The sequence below is a fragment of the Colossoma macropomum genome, unplaced genomic scaffold (assembly GCF_904425465.1).
Source record: "Colossoma macropomum unplaced genomic scaffold, Colossoma_macropomum, whole genome shotgun sequence".
Taxonomy (NCBI): Eukaryota; Metazoa; Chordata; class Actinopteri; order Characiformes; family Serrasalmidae; genus Colossoma; species Colossoma macropomum.
In genome coordinates this window covers 3,032,484-3,048,494 of record NW_023494804.1, presented here as the reverse complement: position 1 = coordinate 3,048,494, position 16,011 = coordinate 3,032,484, and the positions used below count along the sequence as shown (strand labels likewise).

The window sequence follows — 16,011 nt, the reverse complement described above, 5'->3', positions numbered from 1 at the left end:
TTATCTTCACGCAAAGTTGTAGTTTCATATCTCATTTTTTTTCATGTATAATTTATTTCTAAACTGCTTTAGTTCTTATTTTCTCTGTGATTTTATATACAGAATCATTGAATATCCCTGATACCGCACATATTTTAGAGGAGTGAATGAGTTCAGTTTACAGTGTCTTTGATAATCTATAATAGACGACTCATGAAAAGGACCTCAAACAGACATTAATGAGAGTATTTTAATGATTATTTTTCAAGGTGAAGTATAGTTACAGTGCATTGAGAGGGCTTTTAAAGAGGAGCTCCACAAATCTTTTAACATTTCTGTATGATTCAGTGTGTGAGATGTAAACAGAGTGATTCAGAGTGGTTTGGTGTGAAATGGTTCTGATCTCCTGGTGGTGATAGGAACCAGGGGTCGCCATGACTACAACACAAATATAGACATTTTATTTACTATCCAGAACCACCAGTGAACCTACACGAGTCTTCTGAGTTTATATGTTGATGATGGAAAATAGTGGAAAATCTGAAATAATAAGTTTTTTTTGGGGACTATTTTGCCTCACAGCGCCCTGAATATTGTGTATCCCTCCACCATGAATGGAGTTTCAGGCCAAAATCTTCTCAAAACGATCATAAAACAGAGTCTCAGTCATCAGGAAGTGAATTCATAACCATTTCATGTAGTAACTTTCTGTGAGGAGCTTTTAGAGGTGGACGTCTGGTTCCTATCACCACCACTGTGAACAGTTCTGACTTGGTAAGTTTCTCTGTACTCTGAACGACTCTGTTTACATCTTAACCACTTAATTACACAGACAATTTGGAAAAAAATGTGTATTTGTGATTGTGAATCTACTGCTAAATACAAAAAGCTAAAAGAAAACATCCTTTTTCAATCAAAACTTAAAAAGAAGTCTTACTTATGACCAGGACACTTTCCTAAGTGACTAATCCCACTTGTGGGGCCACTTGTCGCTCTCTAAGCGGCTGCATATACACCAACACTCATTGTCCATTTTATCAGCTCCACTGACCATATAGTGTCACTCTGTAGTTCTACAGTTACAGACTGTAGTCCATCTGTTTCTCTGCATACTTTGTTACCCTGTTCTTCAGTGGTCAGAACCCCCACAGAGCAGGTACTATTTGGGTGGTGGGTCATTCTCAGCACTGCAGTAACACTGACGTGGTGGTGGTGTGTTAGTGTGTGTTGCGCTGGTCTGAGTGGATCAGACACAGCAGTGCTACTGGAGTTTTAAACACCTCACTGCTGGACTGAGAATAGTCCACCAACCAAAAATATCCAGCCAACAGCGTCCTGTGGGCAGCGTCCTGTGACCACTGATGAAGGACTAGAGGATGACCAACACAAACTGTGCAGCAGCAGATGAGCTATCGTCTCTGACTTTACATCTACAAGGTGGACTGACAAGGTAGGAGTGTCTAATAGAGTGGACAGTGAGTGGACAGTGAGTGTTTAAAAACTACAGCAGCACTGCTGTGTCTGATCCACTCATACCAGCGCAACACACACTAACACACCACCACCACGTCAGTGTTACTGCAGTGCTGAGAATGACCCACCACCCAAATAGTACCTGCTCTGTGGGGGTTCTGACCACTGAAGAACAGGGTAACAAAGTATGCAGAGAAACAGATGGACTACAGTCTGTAACTGTAGAACTACAAAGTGAAACTAATTTGTAATTGTAATTCTACGTTGCGTCCACAAGGCGGCGCCGGCGCTGTGGCGCTGCAGCACTGCAGAGGGTTTCTAGCGCGTCAGAGCGGAGAGAGAGTCAAACAGCAGCTTTTACTGCATTCATTTAAACTCTGAGCGCTGAAATGATGAGATTTTGAGTGTTGAGCTGCACTTTCGGTGTGTTTATCACACAAGTTAAGCCTGAAATGATATAAAAACTGAAATAAATCAAATATGTGCACGAGCTGGGGGGTCTGAGAGGGGCAGAAAGTGGACGGTGGGCAAAAAAAAACAAAAAAAAACAGGCTTTCTTTCTTCCTTTTTTTCTTTCTTTCTTTGTTTCTTTCTTTGTTTCTTATTTATTTATTTTGAGATATGCTCCACTGTCCAGCCACGAGCGCGAGGCGGAGTCTGTTCTCGTTCTCTCTCTCTCTCTCTCTCTCTCTCTCTCTCTCTCTCTCTCTCTCTCTCCACGCGAGGGGTTGAGTGAGCTGAGCTCCTGACACGAGCTCTCCTTCCTCGCGTCGCCCTCCGCGCTCGTGCTCGCCGCGCTTTTCCTTTGTGCGTCTTTTTTCCTCCTTTTTTTTTCTTCCTCCGGATGAAACCAGGATGAGTCTGAAGGCGCCGCGTGGGGCAGAAGATCAGCTGGAGATGTGAAGGAGAAGAAAAGTGCAGCAGCACAACTTCAGTCCTCCGGTCTTCATCCAGGAAGAGGCTGGAAGAATAAACCGTGGAGGGATTTTTCCACCCCAAAAAAGCAGGGAAGCTCCTTTTTCCCAGGACAGAGGATGGATCGTGGAGAGAGGGTCCCTGTTTTAGGCTGCTGCAGCTGCTAGTGGAGTATTTCCCCTCTGAAACGCGCACAGCGGAGCTGGAGAGCATCAGTCAGAGTGAGTGCGGCACTGAGGGATTCAGTGGAGCTTCTCGGCTCTGGTCGATCAGACGTTCTGCCTCTTTTTTGCCATGTTTTTGTCTGCTTTGCTTCTTTGGATCCCAGTGAGCCCCACTTCTCCAGCTTGCTCTTGAATCGCTATCCCTTGTCTTTCACTTTCCGACACTCCTGAAGCCCTCGAATGATCCTGCTATGAGTGAGGTGTCCAGAAATGTAGCTGAATACAAGCACTACAGTGTCAAGTCACCCACCTGCAGCCTATGCAATAGAGTTTGGGGGTCCGCTGGGCTGCTCTGAGCACCTTCCCACTGGCTTTGGTCTTGTTTTTACTCCTGCTGCTGCTCAGATGTGGAGGTTGAAGTCAGGCCATATCTTCACACTTTGAAGGAGTCCTGTAACTTCACCCCTTCCTCCTTTTTTTTGGTCTCTGGACGCTCCTCTCCTCGTCAGAGTGTCCTGCTGGAGGGAGATGGGCGCTCATGCTTTGGGATTTTTGCTGATTTTCCTGCTGGAGCGCACATGGGTCGAGGCGGGCAACATGGAGCCCATCTACTGGAATTCCCTCAACAGAAGGTATGTGATTGTGCCACAGGAGCCGTGATCTGTTTCAGGAGGAAATGAAATGGCACAGGCACTTTCACCCGGTCCCTAAACGTCCTTCAGTAACTTATACACCTTTCCTGAGGTTCCGTAAGCTTTAATGGGGATTTCCAACAAAACAGAGTGGTTTGGTGTGAAATGGTTCAGGTGTCTTTAGAGTGGTCGTGATAGGAACCAGGGGTCGCCATGACTACAACACAAATATAGACACTTTATTTACTATCCAGAACCACCAGTGAACCTACACGAGTCTTCTGAGTTTATATGGAATGTTGATGATGGGAAATAGTGGAAAATCTGAAATAATAAGTTTTCTTTGGGGACTATTTTGCCTCACAACACCCTGCATATCATGTATTCCTCCACCATGAATGGATTTCAAGGCCAAAATCTTCTCTAAACTATCATAAAACAGTGCCTCAGTCATCAGGCAGTGCATTCATAACCATTTCATGTAGAAACTTTCTGTGAGGGAGCTTTTAGAGGTGGACGTCTGGTTCCTATCACCACCACTGTGAACAATTCTGACTCTGTAAGTTTATCTACAATGGAGCGTTTCACGCCAAACCACTCTGAACGACTCTGTTTACATCATAACTGTTTAATTATGCTGAGATGTTGAAAAATCAGTGGAATTACACCTTTAAGGTTCTTCACGCTTGCACATCTCATTTACAGATGTGGTTCATCCATTGAAAGGTTCTCTAGGGAGCCAAAAGTGGTTCTCCGAAGAACTCTGAAAAAAAGCAATGCATGTGAATGTGTTGTATTTCCACATGAATAGAATATATTGCAATATTATTAGCTAATATGATTACTAGGTAATAATTTTTGATGTAATATCTAAGTTATTATAATTTATCAGATTAGAATAAAGAAAATTCCATCATTTTTTAGTATGTAGTCTCAGGTCAGAGTATGTAGTGGTGCCACACAGGTGGGCAATATGATATATGAAATTTTATCATTATGTGATATGTTTTTCTGAATTTACAAGGCCTTTATCCTGCATTTCTGTCATATTTTAGTTTTTTCTACAATTATGAGATCCATTTATAACATCGCTGAAGCTTTATGCACCAAAAACAGTCATAATTCAATTTCATGTGTCCGTTTTCCAGCCTCTCTTTATCACTTAGGGCTCAAATCAAATCAGGCTGTTTTTGTCACCGCGCCTTTAAGACTGCTATATGTAAATGAGCCACGTTCTGATCTCATTTAAAAAGCAGTCCAGGATGAAACACTCCTTATAACTTCACAGTGAGTGGGCGGAGTTAAACTGCTGTAGGCTGAATAGGCGGATATATGTAAATGGGTTGTTTTCCGTGACAAATACTTTTTTCATATTCGTTTACATTTTCTTAAATGGACTCTTTGGACTTGAACAGCGCTTATATGAAACTTTAACTTTAAATACTACATCAAACTCAGTTTTCTAAGATTTAGGTTCTCTAAATGACGCCTGATTAGTCCTGTTTGAGGAAAAACAGAGCAAACTGGCCGCCTCAGACTTGACCAAATCTAGCGGAAAATGTAATCAGCATGTCTGGACACATTTGTTCGTCTCTCTTTGAAACGCCTGCATGAGGAAGAGAAGAGTTTTCCATGTAAACAAACCACAAACTGCACATTTAAGCTCGTTTGCTAGTTTTCATACTCAATGCGGTTTAGAACGCGTCCACTTTGTCCTGAAACTGAACGAAAGGCTCCGTACATTCAGCCCTGAGAGAGTAGGGGTCACTTCATGCCCCACTGCTTCTTCGTTATGCCGCTTATTGTCCTGTACGGGCAAAAAATTTATGTTGCCCCTCAGGCATCAAAATCCCAGCAGGCTCCGCCTCCTCTGTGGGTCTCCACACAAGAGGTCACATCAGTGAAAACAAGTGCCCTGGACTGAGACTCTGCTGTCCTTTTCTTCTGAAATGAAAGGTATTAATAGTGATTTTGCCCCCCCTTTGCTGCAGTAACAGCCTCTAGTCTTCTGGGAAGGCTTTACACTAGAGGGTGAACATTGCTGTGAGGATTTGATTGAGCATTAGTGAGGTCAGACACTGATGTTGGATGGTCAGTTCTGGGTCACTCCAGCTCATCCCAAAGGTATTGGATGGAGCTCCATCACCCTGTTTCGCAGCCCAGTGCTGGGGGGCTTTATACCCCTCTAGCCCACGCTTGGGCTCATGTGCTGCTGCTCTGGAGTGACCCATTCTATTGGTCAGCGCTTTCCTATAGAGATTATACAAGATTTCTGTGCACAACTGGACGACTTGTTTGTTTGTTCACAGTTCATTTAAATAAAAATCTAAAAATGGGCATTTAAAGACAGTAAGAGGCTCAAAAAGCCAGCAGATACAGATCAAGGAGTTTATTCATTCTTAAAGACCTTCCAGGTGCTTTCTTTCAGTTTCTTTGCAGTTTCAGTGATTTGCTCTGGATAAGAGCATCTGCTCCAGTAGAAGTCTCTCAGGCCGAGTCCCATCTCTTATTTTTAACCATACCCCTTGTTTTCGAGTGCCACCTTGCCCCTTGGAACTGAGCTACAAGGGGTAGTGGTTCTGTAGGTGACCCTGCCAGTCTGCAGTGACAGCAGAGGAGGGTAAAGTTCAGCTCCTCACTGCTGGGCTTTAGTTACATTTAGGGCATCATATGACTTCAAAGAGGGGGGCAATTATTTATTATCACCCCCCCTAATTCTTCAGTGATATGAAGCTGAAGTCAGATATTCGGCTGATTCTCGTTCAAATTTTCCTGTTCCACCTTAAATGCACCTGCACCTTACATGCCACAATGTAACTGCTTCACCATTTGAGGTGGAACAGGAAATTTAGCTAACTAGCTACTGAGACATCAGCATAGCACTAACAATTTTTTAAGCTTGTTATGGAAGAAAATACCATAATACACTGAAACGACATTAAACTAAGATAAAATGATGGTTATCGTAATTTTTCAGCCATCTTGCCGGTTTGGAGTCTCTTTAAAACCTCTGTTTGGAGGGTCATGTAGCCCCAACACTCAGCCCTACCCCTCCGTTTTGCACGTTCACATCTAGGGGTAGGGTGTCCCGATTCTTGTTGAGATAGAGGGGGAGGGTGAAGTTTTGGGGCTACATGGCCTCCAAACGGAGGTTTTTCAGAGACCCCAAACAGAGATTTATGAGAAAAAAAGAAAAACCGGCAAGACGGAGAACAAGAGACCAAAGAAACCCACAAATGTGAGAATTTTCTCTGTTAAAAACTATGATAACCATTGTATTTTCTTAGTTTAATGTCGTTTCAGTGTATTATGATCCTTTTCTTCATAACAAGATTAAAAAATCGCTAATAGCATGCTGATGTCTCGGTAGCGTGTTAGCTAACTTTCCCGTTCCACCTTAAATAGTCCAGCAGTTCTGACGCCTGAAGCACCAGACTGTAACTGCTGCTACATTTAAGGTGGAATGGGAAAATTTGAACAAGAAGCTGGTGAATATCTGACTTCAGCTTCAAATCAGTGAAGAATTAGGGGTGGGTAATAATAAATAATTGCCCCCCTCTTTGAAGGCATATGATGCCCTAAATGTAACTAAAGCCCAGCAGTGAGGAGCTGAACTTTACCCTCCTCTGCTGTCACTGCAGACTGGCAGGGTCGCCTACAGAGCAGCGCTGGTAGCTGTTAATGAAGTGATACTCTTTTTTTTTGAGGGTTGTTTCTGTTTCATAGGGGAAGATCTCAACCACAACCCTGTAATTCAGTTCCAAGGGGCAACACTCGAAAACAAGTGTCAACAGTTTCACATCTCGCTGTCCACTTATGGTCAGATCACTCGAGAGGGACGCTAATACCAAGTGTGAACAGGGCCAGAGAAATTTCGTTTTTCTAGCTTTTTACTCTGTTTGTGTTTCTTCATTGTTAAGGATATTTTTTCCATATCTGACTCGGCTTAATGATCTTCAGGTCACACATCTTTAGGATCATTGAGATATTTTAAACATTTGAAATTTCAAAGCCAGTTTAAAGGAGAGGAAAGCTGGAGAGGAAAGACTTGAATCGACTGAGCCAGTGTTGGTGGGGAGACTCGCGGCGCGAGTCGTCGGGCAGCCGTGCCGGGTGAGATGTTCTTCAGGTACCTGAAAAGGTCAACTTGTTTACACACGGCCCATCAGCCAGGCCCTTCGGCCAGACGCGCGCTAACCTGAGCCTTTTTTGCATTCCTCCTGTGACTCGTGCCTCTGTTTGTGCTTGCAAATGCAGAGGAACTTCAGAAACGCCTGTAGCTTAAGGGCCCGAGTTCAGCCCAGCAGCATTCAGATGCTGTACTTTCTGCAGTTTTTGAAGTAAATATGTGATTAGAATGATTTAAGTGTACCTGCTGGTTTGAGAGCGGATGCCTCCGCATCAGAGAGAGAGATATTGATGCTCGATGGGTCAGGGAGGGCGTCACGCCTGGCTGTGTTTGAGGAAGCGAGCAGCGCTGCTTCTTCTTCTTCTTTTTTTTCTTAAACGCTCGGTAAACGAGTGTAAGCGTTTGTGAGTGCAGGCTGTCTCTCTGCATCGCTCCAGGGGAAGTTGTTGTACAACTCTCCGCCTCAAATGCACATTAAAAATTAATCCTTCACAGCCTCGCTCAATATTTAATGAATCAGTTGCTAATTGGAGGCAGATAAAAGCTCGTTTAACTGGGTTAAGCGTTTCGAATTAAAACGTTTTAAGGAAAGGGAAGGAAAAAAGTAAAAAAATACCAAACAGTGATAGCAGAGTCTGCCTTGCTGCTTTGGAGAGCGATTAAGAAAGGCCTGTTGGACCTGGGATTCACGCTGCCTTGTCATATTCCTGAAGATGCTTGTCATATTCGCTCTTGGATGTCAGGAAATGTGCATGTTTGGGAAGCGTGTGCTACTTTGACCGCTATTGTTAGGTACTTAGTAACTCAGTAACTGAGCCTACATTCACTGCCAACCGTAGATATCTATACCTGGATGCCGAGTTGTCTGTTATTCTCTATCTGAGGTGATACGTCTGAGCGTCCGCCATATTGGAGAGGTCACGATCCGCTTGTGAACAAATTCACTTGTATTGAGAGACGAAGAGTCTCAGGATTAAATCAGCCACAACTTCCTTATTACTCAACCGATCTTCACCAAATCTGTTTAGTTATAATCCTCAGACACAGATTAATCCAGGCTGCACGGATCTGCTCTCGGTATCTTTTATTGCATTAATAACTGATGGTGATAATTAGCCGTCCAGACCAGCAGGAAAGTATTCAGTCTGCACCTGACGTTAAAAACAGAGTTTAGCACGAGAAACACAAACATACACATCAGCAAATCCATCAATGTGTGAATCACTTCTAATCTTAATCCACATAAACATAAAATAAACCCCCCAAAACACAATAAGAGGGACGAAGCTGAAGTTCGCCAACTTCTTGTTCGAGTTTTCTCGTTCCATCTTAAATGGTGCAGCAGTCACTTTCTGAGCCTGAAGCTGCACCATGTAAGGTGGAATGGGAAAATTCAAACAAGAAGCTGGCGAAAAAGAAGCTGACTTCAGCTTTGTAGTTGGAAAGATCACGGCTATCGCAGAACTTGTTGTGTGTGTTTTTGGAAAATTTACTTTGGCCGCTAACATTACCTACCTAGCCGGATTTATTTTTCCAACAGTTTTTTCAAGTTGCTTGGAGTGGGAAACATGGAAGATATCAGGACGTTAGAGAAAACTTTGGTCGCTAACGTTAGCTAGTTACTTCTTTACTATCTTCCTTACATTTCTAATGTAAGCAAATGTCTACGTTCTGATCGGTGACTACAAAATTAAGTCGCACTCAGAACAGTAAACAATGCTGAAACAGCCCTTTCCCCCATCATCAAAGATCAAAGATCGGTAACAAGTCGGAAACTTCGGTTTCTGGATTGTTTACGGAGCTTCCTCCTGTAATTATGACTTGAAAGCAGGTTCGTACGGGAACTCGTGTTTATGATAATTCCAGCAGCACATGAAGGCAGCGTTGGAGCTGCTCTTACAGTCAGAGAGGCGTTTGGTAAACTAAAGCTGATTGCGAGGTTTGAGTGGGAAAAGGCTGCTGTTGATTCCGGACGGGACCATACACCATGCTTTGTTTACTCGTCCAACTGCGGAGGACAGTTTGCATCCCAAACATCTCCAGCAATGAATACCACATGGCCCACTTTGCTGTGTGTCTGTGTGTGTGTGTGTGTGTGTGTGTGTGTGTGTGTGTGTGTGTGTGTGTGCTGGCGGGTCTAGTCTCAGGTGTGTAGGTGTCAGCAGCCGTGAGCTGATTTGCCTCATAACTATAATTCAGGGATGCTTTTCTCCAGAGGCAGAAAGGCCGAGCAGATGCTCCTAAAGCTGTGATTAAGGCTTAGAAGACTGGAATTCTACAACTAGAATGGCTGTTTGAATTATATATAAAAATAATACAAAAATAATTATACACTTGTTGTGTTTGGGTGTGGCTTAAATGTCAGAATGATAGATTTAAATGTTTGATTATGATTTATTAGTTAGACCACATAGGTTTAAACATTTAACAGTAACTCTGTGAATCCGGCGAGGACGACACTGAAGAAAGAACGTGGCTCCTGCAAGTTCGTCCCCGTTTGCAACGGTTACATCATTCTATTAAGCTCAGGGTGTAGAACCGGTGCTGCCTGTGTTCCACCAGAGCCGGTTTAATGGGAGCCTGGTCACTTTCTAATTCTCCTGTTGTCAAAAATATGACTGCATAAAGCTAAAGGGGGCCTGTGAGGGAGTCTTCAATGAATGGGGTGAATGGAGCTACTGAGAGCTGATTGGTTGGCATTACTGCTACTGAGTGCTGATTGGTTAGCATTACTGCTACTGAGAGCTGATTGGTTAGGATTACTGCTACTGAGAACTGATTGGTTAGCATTACTGCTACTGAGCACTGATTGGTTAGCTTTACTGCTACTGAGAGCTGATTGGTTAGCATTACTGCTACTGAGCACTGATTGGTTAGCATTACTGCTACTGAGCGCTGATTGGTTAGCTTTACTGCTACTGAGAGCTGATTGGTTAGCATTACTGCTACTGAGAACTGATTGGTTAGCATTACTGCTACTGAGCGCTGATTGGTTAGCATTACTGCTACTGAGTGCTGATTGGTTAGCATTACTGCTACTGAGAGCTGATTGGTTAGCATTACTGCTACTGAGCGCTGACTGGTTAGCATTACTGCTACTGAGTGCTGATTGGTTAGCATTACTGCTACTGAGAGCTGATTGGTTAGCATTACTGCTACTGAGCGCTGATTGGTTGGCAGTACTGCTACTGAGAGCTGATTGGTTGGCATTACTGCTACTGAGAACTGATTGGTTAGCATTACTGCTACTGAGCACTGATTGGTTGGCAGTACTGCTACTGAGAGCTGATTGGTTGGCATTACTGCTACTGAGTGCTGATTGGTTAGCAATACTGCTACTGAGAGCTGATTGGTTAGCATTACTGCTACTGAGAACTGACTGGTTAGTATTACTGCTCCTGATTGCTGACTGGTTAGCATTACTGCTACTGAGTGCTGATTGGTTGGCATTACTGCTCCTGATTGCTGACTGGTTAGCATTACTGCTACTGAGTGCTGATTGGTTGGCATTACTGCTACTGAGAGCTGATTGGTTGACATCACTGCTACTGAGAGCTGATTGGTTAGCATTTCTGCTACTGAGCGCTGATTGGTTAGCATTACTGCTACTGAGCACTGATTGGTTGGCAATACTGCTACTGAGTGCTGATTGGTTAGCAATACTGCTACTGAGAGCTGATTGGTTGGCATTACTGCTACTGAGTGCTGATTGGTTAGCAATACTGCTACTGAGAGCTGATTGGTTGGCATTACTGCTACTGAGCACTGACTGGTTAGTATTACTGCTAGCGCTGATTGGTTAAGATTACTGCTACTGAGTGCTGATTCGTTGGCATTACTGCTACTGAGCGCTGATTGGTTAGCATTACTGCTACTGATTGGTTGGCATTACTGCTACTGAGCACTGACTGGTTAGTATTACTGCTGAGCGCTGATTGGTGGCATTACTGCTACTGAGCACTGACTGAGTGCTGATTGGTTGGTGAGCTGATCAGCTCAGCTCAAAATATAAAAGCAGTGTTTTTATACTGTATTATAGAGTGATATACAGTAAATTCATATTTCAAGCCATGATTTTGCACAAAAGCTACATACTAACCCATTCATTTTCCATCATCAACATTCCATATAAACTCAGAAGACTCGTGTAGGTTCACTGGTGGTTCTGGATAGTAAATAAAATGTCTATATTTGTGTTGTAGTCAATGTCAATGATTGAATTATGCAGGACTTTAGAAAAAATGGTAGGAATTCCCCTTTAAAGAAAGGGTTAATTTGATTTCTGTATAATTATACACCCCAAATAAAGGAGATGCGGTATTTTAATCATAGTTTATCACCTCTCAGTCGCGGCTGATTCTCCTACAGCTGTGACAGCGCGCTGTATCAAACGCTGTGAGTGAAGAGGGGGTTAGCGTCCTCCTCTGCGTGCTGTAATGCGCTTCCCTCTCAATCAAATACAATTGAACTGCCTTTCTCCGCAGAGATAATGGCCTGCAGTAAACGTATTGTTGTTAAAGACAGATTTTGATTGCGGCATCAAATGGATTGTACCACTTGACCCCAGATTACAGGGGTGTCAGTGTGGGCGGATAATCCAACCCTTCCATTAGGCCTTCATGTGGAGCGCTCCGGCATCAGTCAGCCAACAGAGCCGTCTGTGAGGGGATTACACACACACACACACACACACACACACGTTTGTTTTTGTGTATTGTGGGGTCTTCTACTCATTTTCCGGAGACTTAACTAAACTTTAACTATAACTACTACTAGCCTAACTTTGACCATAACCTTAAAACATGTCTTTACCTTAAAACTTAACGATTAACCACAAGTTGGTCCCCATGAGGAAGAAATGTCCCCACAATGTGGCATAAACCTGATACACTCACACATACTCACTCTATTCCACTCTGAAAGGTTAAGGAGTTTCTCCCCCTTCGTCACTCCCCTCATTCCTCTTGTCATCCGTTCATTTTTCTGTCTTTTAACACTCTCCCTTCTTCCTCGCCCTGTTTCATTACAGCGTTTTCTCTCCTTCTGCTCCTTTCCCCCTTTTCTCTCTCTCTCTCTCTCTCTCTCAGTCTTTCAGTCTCTCATGAAGTGCTGGTTTGTCACTCTTCGAGCGAGATAAACTGCGCTGAAAACGGAGGAGGCTTATTAGACCCTGCACTCATTGTTTGTCCAAGAAATGTCCAGTTCAGATTGTCTGCGCTTTCATGTTTTTCTTGACATTTACTTTTTCTCGTTTCGAGCGATGCAGTGCCAGACGAGATCGGTTTCAGGTTTTAAAGGGCCCGTATCACTGAAAACTGAACTCCGTATGTTCACATGTGGAAACTAAGCTGCGAGAACAGCCTGTTTTGAATTCAGTGTTTTTGTGATGTCACAAACATTTAAATACTTCTGTGTATTCAGCTTACAGCCTTTCAGCTCAATCCCATTTCACCCCTCGCCCCTCCTACTTAGCCCTTAGTCCTCCGTTTTGCGCGTTCTCCTCTAGGGGGGGTAGGGTGTCCCGATTGTTGTTGAGATAGAGGGGTGGGGCGAAGTGTTTGGGCTACATTACCCTCCAAACAGAGGTTTTTCAGAGACTCCAAACCAAGTGGTATTAGAAAAAAAAGACGTTTAATAGTTTATCCTCTGATTCTCCAGGGTATATTTTGGTTTTTCCATCTGAATTTTCATGACCAAATCGTAAGGCAAATTATTCAGTAACTGCATGAAATAAATGCACATTTTTGTTTTATTTATTTATTTTTTGTAAAAGCTCCCCTCAAATTAACAGAACATGTGTTTTATGATCACACATATCGCTATATGCTTACAATTTACTGCTGAAAGCCAAAAATCTTAGACGCTCTTTGTGTTATTTTATAAAAACAATATTTACAGAGCAGATCACTGAAGAGATGCCATCTGTTTATAGTTTATAGCCCAGATTTGTGGAAAAATGGGTCGACTTTCAGTAGAAAAAAAAAAAAATTCAGTTCAACTTCTTTTTATAAGGGTTTAAAATTACATCACCCATCTATTTGACTGGAAAGAAGACAGTTACAGCTCTCATACGACCCCCACCTTTAGAATGTAGCTTATGACATATGAAAGTTATGAAGAATATGATTAAGTGTGTTTTGGATCCACCGGTGGTCTCAAGGAGTTGAAAAGGTTAAAGTAATTTCAGTGTATTATGGTCCTTTTCTTCATAACAAGCATAAAAATTTGTTAATACTATGCTGTTGTCTCAGTAGCTAGCTAGCTAAACATGGTTGTTATTACAAATTATATAATAGTAAATACTAAATATATACAGTAAATAAACAAAAATAAGTTTTCTTAAGCATCTAGTAAATATAATCCAAGAAGTAAATGCCATCTAGAAAAGCTGAGTGTGTTTTATTTGTGACGCAGAACACAGATTTCACCAAAATAAAATATTTTACAAATGTAACTGTATAAATATGCAGGACTTATACATGAGTCAGGTTAGATAGAGTTAGTATCGGTAGCAGTACTTGGTATCGGCCAGTACTTAAGGATTAGAGAGGGAAGAAGTGGTATCGGCGCATCTCTATCGTTTAGGGCTTTAAAAACCAGCAGCAGAGCTTTAAACTCTCTCTAAAAGATCCAGGCGGTCAGTGCAGAGTGTAAACAGGGTGATATGAGCTCTCTGTGTTGGTGCTGTGAGGATCCGTGCTGCTGCTTTCTGTACGGGTTCTAGAGGATGGACGGTTTTCTCCAGTAAGAAGATCATTACAGTGATCAACTCTGCTGAACAGACACAGCAACAAGTTTCTCTGCTTCACTCTGAGACAGAAAAGGCTGAACTTTTTGTGATTTTCTCACATGATAAGAAGCTACTTTAGTGACTGAGTTTACATGCAGATAAACCAGAGCTCAGAGTCTAAGATCACACCCAGGTTTCTACGGCAGGTTTGGTATATGAAGATAAAGAGCTGAGTGTCTCATAAAGCAGCTTTCGGTTTCATTATTTCAGTTTTTTCTTGATTTAGTTAATAAAACCTTTCACAGCTGCTAAGCCTAATTACTTTAATGCAGTGGTGAATACAAACCATCTCAACTGAATTTCAAACGCCACATATATAAGCAGGAAAGCAAAGGCAGCAAAAAACAAACCTGAAGACATGAGAGTCTTAAATTACACCCGTCTAAATCGTCTACACCTACAAACGAAGCCGAGCGTGGGGGGTGAAAGAAAGCAGGGACTCCTACTGTGGTTTTACTGTTTGCTTACATTTACTTTCCTGCTTAAACACACGACATTACAGTGACACCGAGGCTGAGTTGGTCTGTACTTAAATATCTAGTGAGATGTGTTACTGTGTCCTTTTCAGCAGGAGCAGAAATCCTCAGTGATTCTGTATGAAAGTGGAGAAATAATAGAAATAGAAATAATGAAATAATCTTAAATCCACAATTAGACAAAAAAAATTACATTTTTTAAAACTTGTTTAAACCGTTGTGGGGTGTTCAGGTCTGTGGGACCCATTTTAAATGTTTACCAAAAGAAAAAATGATGATTTATTATTATTATTCCAACCTCAAATTCTTGTCCTATATAATATAAAATATATGGTTTATAAAATAACCCATTTTCAGTGTCTTCACTCTGTTCACCCCCCACACATTTATACTACACATGTGGTGTTGGGCTGAACCCGCGGGGAGTAAAAGTGTGGAGGTGCTGTGTCCTTCACTCTGTTCTCCTCCTACATGGCCTGCTGTCTGTGTGTGTGTGTGTGTGTATGTGAAGGTGGTCAACATGGACAGGCTGCTGACTGGCTACAGCTGCTAAAGGAGAACCCTACGCTGGACACTTGTGATATTTTAAACATCTGGTATTTTTACATAAATTGTCATGGTTATAATTTAAATAAACAATAATGTGGTGAGTCCAGCAGACCACTGAGTAACAAACACATCAACATCACACACGGGATAATTTAATTAGTTTTATTAGTGAAATTATTACTATATTGGCAGATAATAAATAATACAGTGAGATATTTTGGTGCAGAGTAATGTAGAAGTGAAGTCATGAGTAGTGAGATTACTTTTCCAGCATGTAATAAACAGCATTTTATTAACTTGTAATAACTTTTTGAGTAATTACTCAACGCTGAGTTATTATCTATACTAACAGTAATGCTGGCGTTATGTACCGCTGAGCCTGTTCGGTTCTTGGTTCTCTCTGTAAAACAAAGTCAGCTCTGGGACTGCAGACTTTTTGCTCTCCATTCTCTTGTTGTTGTTTCTCTGCTGCACTTGATTAACTTTATTTGATTTTCTCTCTCAACACTCAAAGAAACCTCCTCTGAATGTAGACTAACACTTAATTGCCTTGTTTATACCGGTCTGTCTTTACGCACACACTTAAAAAGAAGTTCCTCAAGGGTTCTTTAGTAGCTCTACTTGGAACCATGAACACTCTAGAACCCTTTGTATGATTAAAGGGCTCTTTGCATCATGAAAGCGTTCTTTCGAATTGATGGAGAATGTGCTGTAGATGGTTCTGTACAAACTTTTTTGAAAATGGTTCTATATAGCACTCAAAAGAGTTCTTCTATTGTTACGGTGTGAAGCTTATAACAATAGAAGAACCCTTTTCAAAAAGGTTCGAAATAGAACCATCTATAGCACATTCATGCACATTTTCCATCAATCCGAAGAACCCTCATGATGCAAAGAGCCCTTT

The 16,011-nt window shown here is 42.1% G+C and overlaps 1 protein-coding gene across 1 annotated transcript in view; it reads left to right on the top strand.

The window, feature by feature from the left end:
* Nucleotides 1-2,187: 2,187 nt before the first annotated feature.
* The window catches only part of efnb3a (ephrin-B3a), an 80,733-nt gene continuing 66,909 nt past the window's right edge, over nt 2,188-16,011 (top strand). Inside the window, exon 1 of the mRNA XM_036595684.1 lies at nt 2,188-3,163. Within this exon, the coding sequence (XP_036451577.1) occupies nt 3,060-3,163 (104 nt within the window). The 5' untranslated portion in view covers nt 2,188-3,059. The remainder of the gene's footprint in view (nt 3,164-16,011) is intronic.